This window comes from Moschus berezovskii, chromosome 15, assembly GCF_049115385.1.
Source record: "Moschus berezovskii isolate FMDL1 chromosome 15, NW_MosBer_1.0, whole genome shotgun sequence".
NCBI lineage: Eukaryota > Metazoa > Chordata > Mammalia > Artiodactyla > Moschidae > Moschus > Moschus berezovskii.
Window position 1 is genome coordinate 73,842,084 of NC_142474.1, and position 13,752 is coordinate 73,855,835.

At 52.7% G+C, this 13,752-nt stretch overlaps 1 protein-coding gene across 5 annotated transcripts in view; it reads right to left on the reverse strand.

The window, feature by feature from the left end:
* PFKFB3 (6-phosphofructo-2-kinase/fructose-2,6-biphosphatase 3) overlaps positions 1–13,752 on the reverse strand; it is an 82,249-nt gene that overhangs the window by 25,745 nt on the left and 42,752 nt on the right. For 4 of the 5 annotated variants that reach the window (XM_055427057.2, XM_055427032.2, XM_088844205.1 and 1 more), the window contains exon 1: positions 1,779–2,189. The exons of the other annotated variant lie outside the window; for it this stretch is intronic. In XM_055427057.2, coding sequence (XP_055283032.1) covers positions 1,779–1,854 — 76 coding nt within the window. In that variant the 5' untranslated portion in view covers positions 1,855–2,189. Of the gene's footprint in view, positions 1–1,778; positions 2,190–13,752 lie in introns of those variants that run through there. 5 annotated transcript variants of the gene reach the window in all.

Consider the following 13,752-nt stretch of genomic DNA (forward strand, 5'->3'; position numbering starts at 1 on the left):
TGCACACATACACCTACAGGTGTTTAGAGAACCAATCTATATTTGTGTGCCCCCATGTATCCAGTATTCTCTTATCAATATCTTTCATTCAAAAGTCAAAAAGGAGTGGGGCTCGTTCTGTATCTCCCTCCTGATTTCAGGTGGGGCATTTCTCAACACCACCAAGTTTTACAGAAATATAAGCAGACCGTGGTCAGCCTGTTCAATGGGCCATTTAAGAGCATACCTGAAAGGGCTGGGGAGCAAGACACCTGTAAGGTTCCCCAGCACCCAGCTACCTTGCAAAGAAGCCTAGTTGTCCTTAAGGCTTCTGTGGCCAGCTGGACCTGAGGGATCAAGCTGGTGGAGGAGCACTCGACTCCACCCCACCGCTGCCAGCACCGGGAGCACCTTGCCAGGCTCCCATCACCAGGATGTCCTAGGAGCACCCCAGGGCCAGCTCTCCCCACCTCCTGGGGCAGGTCTGAGGACGGGGAGGTAGCTCACACCTGGGCAAACCCTGGGGAGAGGAGATGCCACTGCGGCCTTGGTGACCAGCCCCTGAGAAATGTGACGGCAGAGAAGGCCCACAGGCCACCGAGCGCTTGGGGGATGCCTTGAAGCCGCTTGGGAGGGTTTGCGCCTGGGAGCGCGTTTGCCTGCCGGGCATCCTGACCTGACCTTACCTGGAGCAAAATGCTCACCACTGTCTCAGCCTGTCCACCTGACAGGCCCTTTGGTGATTTTGCTGGAGGAGCGGGTGTCGCCTGCAAACCTCTGGAACCACCTTTTTAAGAGGTGGCTCTCTCCGTGGCTGGGGACAGAGCCCAAGATAAACCTTCCCAAAGCATTTACGGGCCAAGACCCGACAGGGCGGGGAGGTGAACTGTCAGCAAACTCCAAGTCCATAGAGAGAGAGTGCCCGGGCGCGCGCCGACTCGCACACGTGGGAAACGCTGCCAACTGTGTAGTCCCCACCCGCAGACCCTCCCCAAAACGTGCACAAAGGCCGAGTTCCAGACAACTCTTTACGCCCCCGGCACAGCGGGTAGAGGGGGGCACGCGGAGAGGAAGAGAGGAGGGAGGCAGGGAGCAGTAAAGACCGCGAAGGGAGAGGGTAAAAAAGAGGAATAAAAATAGGAGATTAGAAACACATAGAAAGGAGGAGAAAAAGACGATGGAAATCCATAAAGAAAGAGAAACACAGAGACGAAGGATGGAGTGAGGGCGTGGAAGCAGAGAGAGGTTGAGAGAGGAGAGAAACACGCGGTGGGGAAGAGGAGGCGGAACGCGGAGAAAAGGCGGCGGGAGGGAAGGAGGGGAAGAGAGGAGAGCGGAGGTAGCGATCGAACCAGAACGGCGGCAGGGACCGGAGGAGGCGCGGCGGGCGCCCGGGAGCGGGGCCGGGGCCGCGGGACACGCCGGCGTCCCTTCCCACGCGTCCCCGAAACGGAGGTTCCCGGCGGCGCCCGGCGCTTCCCGCTCAGCGCGCGCCGTTTCCGGGTCCCTCTGCGCTCCCCAAGCCGAGCGGAGCCCCACGGAGCCCTCGGGCCGGGCCACAGCGCCCCCGACGCCGGCCAGGGGAGGCGCAGCGCCGGCGCCGGAGCTGGTGGGGAGGAGCGGGGGGCGCCCGGGCCGGGACGCGGGGACGGCGCGGAGGGCGGCGCCCGGCCGGCGGAGCGCGTCGGAGGAGGGGAGCCGGCACAAAAGCGCCGGGCCGGCGCCCGCCACACAATGGCCTCTCTCCGCACACGGCGCGCCCTCCCTGGCCGCCCGGCCCCGCGCGCGTCTGCACTCACTTCTGGGCAGCGAGGGGCGGTGGTCGACCGGGATCCAGATCTTCTGCACCCGGCTCTGAGTCAGCTCCAAGGGCATCTTCCCAGCCGAGGCTCGGCGGCCTTCCGCCCCTTCTGAAGAATTCAGACTTGGGGAGGAGAGCGGCCTGGCGACCCCCGAAACAAAGGGGGGCGAGGGTGCGTGCGCGAAAGCGCGGCTTTTTGGAAACGTGCTTTGTGCTAAATCACGGGCGCTCGCCTGGGGCGCGAGGCTCCCCAAGAGCTGGAAGAGGGACTCGGGGCTGGGTCAGCAACCACGGCTCCCGCGGGGCTGGGATGCTTCGAGCGCAGTGACAGCCGCGGTCCTCGTGCGCCGGCTAGAGCCCGTGCGATCCTCGCCCGCTGGCCTCCTCTCCGGCTCTGCTGGACGCCCAGCGCGCCGCCCCGGCTTTTAAGACAGCCACGCACACGTCAGCCCTGGGGCGGGGACGCATTCCTCGGGTTCCAGCCTCCTTTCACGTGGAAGGAGGGTGGCCCAGCCTGCTGGCGCCCCCTGCAGACCAGCGACGGCGACTCAGGGCTCCTAAAGGAGTCCTGGCTGAAGGTGCCACTTCGTGAGCCTCCTCCTGTCATCCCCTAAAAACGCCCCGCACAGCTTCCCAGAATAACCACTGCAGCTGTGCTGGGAGGAGAGAAACAGCACCGTCCAGTGTGGTCCGTGGAGCCCTGCAAGCGAATCACCTGGAATGCTTATTGCATCCTAAAGACTCGGCCTCTTTGGGAATGGGACCCACATACTGTGCATTTTTAACAGGCATACCGGGCCAGGCACGATCACGGTGAACACAGGGGTTTAGCGTTCAAGGTTGGGAGAAAGTTAAGAGGGGACGGGGGTGTGTGTCTCTGCTACCCTAGAGGGAGGCCAGAAGGAGGTCGCTAAGAGCGCCTGTGGGGTCACTCCTTGCCGGAACTGCTCCCTAATAATATCCGTGAGTCTCAGCCGCCACAGCCCTGGCGGCACCCCAGGGGAGGGGGCTTCCATGGCCCTTGGTCCTCACTCTGCGCAATTTCCTGAATTCCTTAAAAACCCTGACCTGTGCTGAACACTGCTCCCCAAAAGCCACCGCCTAAGACCTGGAACCCCGGGTCCCCGGAATGCTGGGCACAAGGAGCGGGCGGGAAAGCCCCGGAGGCTGGACCAAAATGGAACGTGGCATCTTGGTTTTCACGGTCACCGTTTACAATATGTTCGATATACTTGTATTTCTTCTAGTAGAGGAGTAAATAAAACTAGATCCAATTCTGATCTGAAATCTATTACCTGACTGAAAGTCCGGAGTAACTATTGGGAGGCGGCAGCTTGACTGTGCAAACCCCTAAAATTCGTGCCATGCAACCCGCACAGCCCTACTGCACGTCTGTCTTCCGCGCCAGTTTTTGCCGTGCGTGTCCCTCCGTATCCCGGGTTCTCGAGGCTTTGCATCAGCTGGGGACCTGTGGCAGTCGTGAAGTCAGGTCCGTGGCCGCCCTGTGAAGATCTGGGGTGCGGGGAGCGGGGGGATGCCTCCCTCATAGGGCATTCACTTGGATGTGACTTTGGCACGCGACGCCTCGGTGAGCAGCGCTGCGCTGCACAGGCGCATCCCTCCGCTGGGGCTGCGCGGTGATTGGAAGGAGGCGGCGCTCGCCGAAACCCACACCGCCGCGGAACAGTCTGCGCAGAGGCTGCCACACGTCGCTCACGTACCGCATGGCTCGGCTGGGAAGGCGCCCGCTCCCTGGCGGCGGGCAAGCCGCTCCTGCCTGCCAGCCCCGCCCCGCCGCGCCTCCCCCTTCCTCGCACCCCAGCTCGCCCAGAGGCAGGAGCTCCGAACTATCCACCCAGCCCGACGCCCACCCCCACCCCGGGCACTCCCCCAGTCCAGGCAGCCCCCTCCCCCAGCCCGCCTGGGGTCGCAGAGCGTCCAGCGCTACCCACCGGGTGGGGACGTACCCTCAACACCCCTCCCTTCGCGCACCGATCCCCCACTCCAGGCTTCTCACCGAGCCCAAGCATCCTCACTTTCCGCCACCCTAGCCCGCCCAGGGGCCCCGATCTCCCATTGTCGTCCACCGGGGAGTACCCTCGACCCCTTCGCCCCTGCACCCCGATCCCCACTCGGGGCACCCCACTCGCCTGGACGTCCCCCACTCTCCCCGCTCCCCAGACCGGGGAGGAGCGTCACCCACCGAAACAGCGCCCTTGACCACCTCCCCCCGCCCCGCCCCCTCCTCCCTCTCCCGAGCCCCTGCCCTCCTCCCTTCCTCCGCTTTGCTGACTGCCTGGTTTCGGAGCTTGGGCAGCTGTTCAGAAACCCGAGTGCGTTGCATTCGGACTTGTTTTTCTGCACTGGGAGCAAATGCCAGAGATGACACCCTAGATCGCCCCAGGGAGAGTCCCACTCCACTCCAGAAATAAGAGCGGGCTGATCCAAAGAGGAAAACAGCAGGGAGGGCGCACCCCCACCCTGCCCCCAGCTGCTTGGGTCCAGGGTGGCTCCGGCTGTACCCCTACATGTTTGCACACTCGTCTCTCCCTGAGGACCCAGGGTACCTGTGTGCCTGCTATTGCCCACCGATTTTTTTGCACAGGCTGAAGAACAGGGCAAGGCTGGGGTGGCATTCTTGCACTCTCCAAGCTTGCAGGTGACTGTGTGTTTCCAAGCAGGCCACAGAAGTGAACTGACAGTGTATCTTTAATTTCAATTTCCCCGTCTGGATCATGTGTCTGACCAGGGCCCAGCTCGGAGGGCACAAGGCAGTGACACTCCTCAGAGCTTCTAGCTAAGCATTTGCACCCCACATCCAGACCTGGTGCCTTCACTGTCTGGGTGTCCATAATGCCTTAGAGCAGAGACTGAGTTCTAGCTCATCATCACCTCCCTCACCGGATGGAGGCCAGCAAACGGAAGTTTCACATAATCCTTCTCCTACTTCTTATATATAAATGCAAAGAAACTGGGAGAGAGTGGGGGACTAGGTCGAATTCACACTTTAAATTGGGGGGGGAGGGGTGTGGGTCATGAGGCAGCCAGAACTGGAGCAGTCCTCGCAGTCCCCCAGTGCGGTACATTAGGGTAGCATTCTTCTGGAAGATAACGTTGCTTCTCTGCAAGTCTATTTACAAACAAGCCATTCGCATCTGAACTCCAGATGGACTGGTCCAGAGGCAACTGGTTTAGACATCCACCTGTTTCCCTAGTTCTGCTAACAACCTCAACTATATCCAACCATCCATGGCTTTGACCCACCCCCAAATCTGGCGATCACGGATGCCGTCCTTCAGAAAAGGCAGCAGAGAATGTAAAAATCCCTCTAATCCGATGATACTTTTACAAACAGGACAGCTTCAAGGATTTGGGGGGGGGTGTAGAATTTTATGACCCATGGTCTACAAGGAATCTTCCAGATTATCCAATCATCCTTTTAAATGAGTAAAGAGAAGTTTAGAGGAGTCAGAACCGGGCCAAAGGTCAAGGACCACAGCCAATTAGGAACTTTTTCCCTTACTTGACACAGACATCTCCCAAGGGACTTGTGATGGCCACAGCCTGACTCCGGGGTGCTGAGCGAAGTTATGATGAGGGGAGTAGAGTGCACTGTGACTCAGATCATCTCACCCAGAACACAGCTGAGAAAGCCCTTCATGTGCGGTATGGCCTGCTGCGGTGCGTATTTATAGAGGAGAATTCCTTAGCTGGGTCCAGATTCGGAAAGAGTGGTTGGGCTGGGTTTTCTCCATGACCTCTCTCTTCTCAGTTCCCTCTGCCAGCCAAGGTCATCTAACCACCTCCCCCCACCCCCGGCCCACTACCACCACCCCAGACACTCCTGTAACTACAGCAAAAAAGCAACCCCATTTGCACAATGGTGAGCCACTGAAACAGATTTAAACCCTGAAATGGTGCTAGAACCCACCTTCTCCCCAGCGAGAGGAGACAGAACAAGCCCTGGCAGGTGGTGAGCAATCAGATATTGCTAATTAGACACAAAATGTCGTCATTTGCTCCTGCGAACAATCCAGTGTCTGAGAGAGTGAAGAGAGACACCAAAAAAAGACTGAAATCAGCCCTTACCTCACCAACCATCCAAAGAAAGGGGAGAGGACTTAAAAAAAAAAAAAAAATATATATATATATACATAAAATGTCACTCATACATGAATAGGAACACAGATACAGAGATCCACACGATGCAACATCGAGTTGAAAACCCAGTTCAAAACCTGCACATGGAGGTTTACAGCAGCTTCAGTCATCATCGCCCAAAGGTGGAAGCAGTCAAGGTGTCCATCAGCAGGTGAGAGGATAAATAAACCGTGATGCCTCCAGACAATGGGATATTATTTACTGCCAAAAAGAAAGGAGCTGTCAAGTCATGACAAAGACACGGAGGAACATAAGTACGTATTTCTAAGTGAAAGATGTCAATCTGAAAAGGCTACAGACTATGATTCCAACTCTGTGAAATTCTGGAAAATGTACAATCACAGTAAAAAGATGAATGGTTGCCAGGGGTTAGGGAAGAAAGAGTGATAAACAGGTAAAGTACAAGGAATTTTTAGGGCATTTACACTGCTCTGTATATTACAGTGATGGATACGTGTCTTTATGTATCTGTCCAAACTCATTTCATATACAACACCAAGGGTGAACCCACAGTAAACGCTGGACTTTGGGTGATGCTAAGACCGGCCACTGCAGGAGACATAGAAGATGAGGGTTCAAGCCCTGCGTCGGGAAGACCCCCTGGAGGAGGAAATGGCAACCCACTCCAGTATTCCTGCCTGGAGAATCCCATGGATAGAGAAGCCTGGCAGGCTACGGTCCACGGGGTCGCAAAGAGTCGGACACGACTGAGCACGCAACGGCGGCAGCAGATGTGTCCGTGTAGGTTCAGCCTTAGTAACCACATACCATCTGGTGAATGATGTTGATAACAGTGGACACTGTGCATGGGTGGGGGTGGGGGGTCCTTGGGAAAAGTCTGTACCTTCCTCTCAATTTTGCTGTGAATCTAAAACTGCTCTGAAAATAAAGTCCAGTTTTTAAAAATCATTTATTTTTCTACAAATGTCATATACATGTTTCTCCAAATGAGGGGACTTACTCATCTCATTATGAGGTACCAGGACACTTAAATGTGGCCACAGCCCGGCTTTTGGTGAAGAGTCACAACTGAAGTCCTACTGAACCAGCAAGTTTCCTTTCCTTCTGCCCAGCCCTTGTTCCTCCACTTCTGCAGGCCTTTCCTCTTCTGAAGGCACACCCGTGACCTAGGGACCACACTCTTAAAACTGCCCTGGGTGTTTCAGGCAGGCATTGCATCAGGCTCCTGCTCTGAGAGTATCTGACACTCCCTGCCAACCTCTTCACCCAATGTCGAGACAGATGATATGTGTGTGTGTGGAATCTGGAGAGATGGCAGTGAGGAACCTGTCTGCAGGGCAGCAGTGGAGACGAGACACAGAGAACAGACTTGTGGGGGAGGGGGCACACTAAGAGAGAAGCGTGGAAACATACATTACCGTATGTAAAATAGATAGCCAGTGACTTGGACAGCTCAACCCAGGGCCCTGCAACCACTTGGGGGGGGTGGGGAATGGGGTGGGAGATGGGAGGGAGGTTCAAGAGGGAGGGGACACGTGTGTACCTGTGGCTGATTCATGTTGATGTGTGGCAGAAACCAGCGCAATACTGTAAAGCAATTATCCCTCCAATTAAAAATAGTTTTTAAAGCATTCCTTTGTGTGTGCTTTTAAAAATCAGATATTCTGTGGTCTGTTTCACAGTCTGGTACCAACGATCAGTTTCCTGGTTTTAATATTTTTCTGCCGTCATAGGAGATGTCACCATAAGAGGAAGCTGGGTGAAGGGTTCATAGGACTCTATGTGCTGTTTTGTAACTTCTTGTATTTCAAAAGAAAAAGAGTTTTTTAAAAACACTCCAGATTCTAAATTGGTGATCACTCAGTTTGCCGAAATTCTGGGGAAGAAACAGACAAAAGCATAGACGGTATGTGCTCAGTCTATGTCAGTCGTGTCTGACTCTTTGCGACCCCCTGGACTGTAGTCTGCCAGGCTCCTCTGTTCACGGGATTCTAGACAGTACAGACCAAGGCATGAAGGGAGAGGGGAACTGGCAGAAAGGGAGCCAGGACTCTGGTGATCTGCATGTGTTCCTAACACCTTTGCTTCTTGCAAATGACGCACATATACAAACAGAATTTGCACAAATCCCGCACCCGCAGAATCAAGCTCAAGCTGTCTTACTTTGGTGGAGGGAGGCGATGATTCTGTTTTCGGGCTTTGTGTAGATCTTCGGGAGAGTATCAGTGGGTTTGCAGTCTTTGCAGGCACGACATGACATAAAGAGGAGGCCCATGCAGAGGTCGAATGAGGGCTCCCGACGACCATGCCGAACCTGTCTTCCCAGAGGGGAAAGCAGACACAGAGGCCAGCGAGCAGCTCACTGTCCATCTTCTGGTACATTTAACAGATGCTCATGAGCAGGAGCTGCGAGTCACGCACAGAACAGGCTGCACTGGAATCACAACCATCTCGGGTCCAGCCAGGAAGAGGTGGCAGGTGATCATCTCACCTGTCAGCGTGCTCTGTCTCACGCTGAGTATGACAAAGAAAGATCTCCCATGCCCAAGAGCTTGTAACTGAAGACCAGAGTGGGAAATGGCCACAAAATAGAACACAAGTAGGGAACTGAGAGACAGGTGTTGGGTAAGGTAAGGGCATGCTGAACGCAGGCTCAGGGTGAAAAGTTCACATTGGGAGAATATGGAGAGTTTGCAAGGACTTGGGGCAGATGGGATGGGAATTTCGTATCCATCTCATTGTCCTACAGCGTTTCTCTGCTAAGTCCAAGAACACACATCAAAGAAAGTCAACATCTCTCACTTCTTCCCACATGAAACAAGCATTCACTGACAGCAGCTGTCCTGGGGGCACCAAAGTCAAATGAGACGTGGTCCTTGTCAGAAATAAGCATTCATTTTTGAATTTCATAGTGTGCCCAACACACACACACACAGACAGACACACAGAAACACACAGACACACACTCTCCTACCCTTTCCCCTTAGAGTTAATGAAACCGAGGCTCACAAATATGACTTCCTTGTGATCCCATAGCTATTAATAATAAGCCAAGGAATAAAAAAATATCTGGCTAGGCTGGTATTCTTTCAAGTGTCACCCAATTAAATTACTTTCCAACTAGAACATTCAGTTTCCTTCTCAATTACAATGCCAACAACAAAACTTCGGATCCAAGTGGTTTCTATGACAATGTCTACATTACCTACTATTTGGATATAATGAGGAAATAAGAAGAGTCTTAAGAAACTATTACAAAGATTAATAACTAAAAACTTCCAAATAAGCGTAATCTGTAAAGTGCTACTTAGCATATGAAGACAGAGAGTCACCCCCTCCAAAGAGTCCCAGCATTCACACCTAACAGTGTCCCCTTCTTAAAAGGCTAATAGTTGCCACCACAGCATTGACAATTTAAAAAGAAATAACTATTTCATGAAATCAAAGTGAGTCAGCATTAAAAAATCCTTTTAAAGAGGTGGTGGAGGGAGGCTTTGAGCTCTTTGTGTACTTCTCAAAAGGTTTTAAGACGTCCTAACAAAAGCAAAGAGGAAAAGAAATATCCTACTTCTCTAAAACTATTCAAACTCTTTGATGAGCTCTGAATTTCTATGGTTGATAAGGTATCTTTGTGGCCAGGCTGTCAAGAGCATGACATCGCAGTGGCTCCAGGGCAGTGCGGGCCCACAGGAGCAACAGCTGTGGCTGAAGGCTTTCCAGTCGTGAGAAGGACCAGGAGGAGCTAAAGGCATCGCTGGGCCCCAGTTCACCTCGTGCAGCGCAGACACCACCGCTTCAGCGCGTCCTGCTCTAACAAGCTGGTGGACGGTCCTCGTTCCGTGTCCTATCCTGCATCTTCAGTCGCCCTCCCAGGTGTGTGGAGTAAGAAACATTCAAGTGGAGACACAAAGAGGAAGGCACTGGGCTGGGATCCAGATTCGGGGAGAAGGCAGGTGGGTGCAACAGAGAGCCAGGTGGGTAGAGGGTGGGCGTGGGGGGCAGCCAGGGGGCACCCTGTGGACCCTCAGGACAACCAGCTCCTGTTCTAAAATAGAGGAAGACCCCAGTGGGCCCCGAGAAGGAGCAGCGAGAAGACGGGAGGGACCTTCTTCATAATCCTGGCTGTTTCCACCCCGAGGGGCTAGAATGGAGCCGGGCTGGTGGCAGGTACCCAAAGCACTGGCTATCTGCATGCACACTTGGTTAAAGGCTGGCCTCTGGTTACAGTGTTAAGGACAGGTTATAATAGGCAGGCAACAGTCTTAGGACCCTGAGATAAGGTTCAGAGTCTCTGCTCAGGGTTTTTAAGGAAGACAGGGTGAGGGGGAGCTCAAGAGACAGGCCCCCTGTGTGGAGATGATGGTTTCAAACGACTTGGTTCTCAATTTCTCCTCTTCTCCTTCCCCAAACAGCATTTATCCTAAGAGAAGGGGAGGCCAGAAAACTTTTTTTCTGGAAAATCCATCTCAAAGGTATGAAAACAAGAGGTGGCGGGGTGCAGCAGGAAAAGATTGGGGTGCTGGAACCCTAGATGGATGTAGGGACCTGTAACCACACCATAGGATGCAGGTGAAAGGGCCCTCGAATCCTGGAAAATGTTGCCACCTGCAGTGAGGATGACTTGATGGGTAATCCTGGAGAATTCCATGGACTGTACAGTCCATGGGGTCGCAGAGTTGGGCATGACTGAGCGACTTTCACTTTTGACTGTCATCTAACAGGCTGCCTCGCTCTGCGAGCAGCCATGACAGGGACCCTTCAGGCACAGAACCCCTCCACCTCCCCTTAGCTTCCCTCACAGACAACCCACTGGTGAGCAGACCAGAACATTCTATCCTGCCCAGCAGCTGTGGTCCTCCTGGAAACATGCCAAGTGAGCAATCTAGTTTAAAGACCATTCTCTCACCAGTTTGGTTTGTGACTTGGTCTCCCTAAGCTCCACCACCGCTGGTTGCACTAACATCCAACTTCTAAAGAGGAAAATCTGGGGACCAGACACTGGGCCACAGGGAGCCCCCCCCCCCCACCTACCCACACACACACACAGGGCTGGCCACCCATTTCTCTCTGACACCAGCCTTGTTTCTTTTCATCATAATCATGGAAGCATGCCCTGGAACACTTTGTGACTCTATTTCTTGCCAGAACAGTTTCCCAATGACAATATTTTATAGACACAAACACAAAACAAGGAGTGGTCGAAGAAGCAATCCAGAAGTGTAGTAAGAGACAGATAAACTGAGGCGGCAGCTCTGGGTCAACTCTCCATGGAGCAGGGGAAACAACAGCAGCTACTGATCCCTAAGCACCCCCCACCTGGATGTCTCCTGAGGGTCTTTTAGGACCTGCATGACACTCTCTTCCAAATCACAGATGGAAAAGAAACAGGCAAAAACCCACCTGTGCCATAAGAAAAGGGATGGGTGACTTTCGGTAGGTGAAAGATTTCCAGAACACATCACTGGATAAACTGAGGATAAGTTAGAATACTCTGGAATTTTTTTTTCCTAGTTCAGGCTGTTTCTTCATCAGCAAGAAAGTTATCACTTGGCCGTTAGTCATGGTGGATGAAGAGGCCAGACAGATGCCAAGGACAGTGTGCAAACACCAGGACAGCTAAAGACTCAAACAATGGACTTCCCTGGTGGTCCAGGGGTTAAGAATCTGCCTGCGAATGCAGGGGACAGGGGTTCAATCCCTGGTCCGGGAGGATTCCACATGCCGAGGGGCAACCACAAGTACTGAAGCCTACACTCAAGAGCCCGTGCTGCACAAGAGAGTAGCCCCCACTCACTGAAACTAGAGAAAGCCTGCATACAGCAACAAAGACCCAGCTCAGCCAAAAAGAAATAAGACTGTTAAAAAAAAAGACTCAATCAGTCTGGCAGCCCTTCACTGCCCAAAGGCAAGCTCACAACAACACAGTTGCTTGTCAAATACCTGTTACTGGCTTGAGGAGGGCCAGAGCCACCCGGATACAGAAGGCTGGACCTGGAATCTGCACCCAGACACTTAGCACTGCTCTCTGGGGATAGGGTACACACTGTGCCTGCCTCTCCTCTGCCTTCCACTCCCCCAATGCCAGTCACCCCTTTATGTAAAAAGGCAGTGGGTGTAGCAGTGCTTTTCACAAGAGCCAAAAGTCCAAGTATCCATCAAGAGATGAATGGAAACACAAAAAGTGGTCCATCCATACAAAGGGATATTACTTGGCCTTGAAAAGGAAGGAGGTACTGATACATACTGCAACACGGATAAACCTTGAGGATATTACATATGTGCTGATGTTGTTTAATGGCTACATCGTGTCCAACTCTTTGCAACCCCATCGCCTGTAGCCCACCAGGCTCCTCTGCCCATGGGGTTTTCCAGGTAAGAATACTGGAGTGGGTGGCCATTTCCTTCTTCAACACATGTGTCTAGGGGAACTCATATGAGTTTCTGTGTTCCCCTAAAATTCACCCTGCTTATTTAACTTCTATGCAGAGTACATCAAGAGAAATGCTGGGCTGGAAGCAGCACAAGCTGGAATCAAGATTGCCAGGAGAAATATCAATAACCTCAGATATGCAGATGACACCACCCTTATGGCAGAAAGTGAAGAGGAACTAAAAAGCCTCTTGATGAAAGTCAAAGAGGAGAGTGAAAAAGTTGGCTTAAAGCTCAACATTCAGAAAACGAAGATCATGGCATCTGGTCACATCACTTCATGGGAAATAGATGGGGAAACAGTGGAAACAATGTCAGACTTTATTTTTTTGGGCTCCAAAATCCCTGTAGATGCTGACTGCAGCCATGAAATTAAAAGACCCTTATTCCTTGGAAGGAAAGTTATGACCAACCTAGATAGTATATTAAAAAGCAGAGACATTACTTTGCCAACCAAGGTCCGTCTAGTCAAGGTTATGGTTTTTCCAGTGGTCATGTATGGATGTGCGAGTTGGACTGTGAAGAAAGCTGATCACCGAAGAATTGATGTTTTTGAACTGTGGTGTTGGAGAAGACTCTTACGAGTCCCTTGGACTACAAGGAGATCCAGCCAGTCCATCCTAAAGGAGATCAATCCTAGGTGTTCATTAGAAGGACTGATGCTGAGGCTGAAACTCCAATACTTTGGCCACCTCATGCAAAGAGTTTACTCACTGAAAAAGACCCTGATGCTGGGAGGGATGGGGGGCAGAGGAGAAGGGGATGACAGAGGATGAGATGGTTGGATGGCATTACCGACTTGATGCACATGAGTTTGGGTGAACTCCGGGAGTTGATGATGGACAGGGAGGCCTGGCGTGCTGCGATTCATGGGGTCGCAAAGAGTTGGACACGACTGAGCGACTGAACTGAACTGAACTGAAAACTCACATGCTGAAGCCCTGACCCCTAGTACCTTTAAATGTGACTGTATTCAGATGTAGGGTCTTTAAAGGAGCAATTAAGTTAAATGAGGCCATTAGAGTGGACCCTCATCCAACCTGACTAGAGTCTCTACAAGAAGAGGAGTTTGGACATCCAAAGAGATACCTGGTGTGTGTCCACAGGAAAAAGGCCCTGTGAGCACAAGGAGGGCTCAGGAGAAACCAAACCTCTTCTTAGATTTCAGCCTCTGGAACTGTGAGAAAACAAGTGTCTGTTGTTTGAGCTACCCCATCGGTGGTATTTTGTTATGGCAGCCGGAGCAAACTAATATAATTATGCTCCATGAAAGAAGCCAGACACAAAGGGTCGTGCCATGTATTAGGGGAGCTCTTCAGAACAGGTGGATCCACACAGACAGAAAACAGATGGCAGATCACCAGGGGCTGGAGAGACTTGGGGTGACTAATAGGGATGCAGCTTTCTTTGGGGGTGGCTAT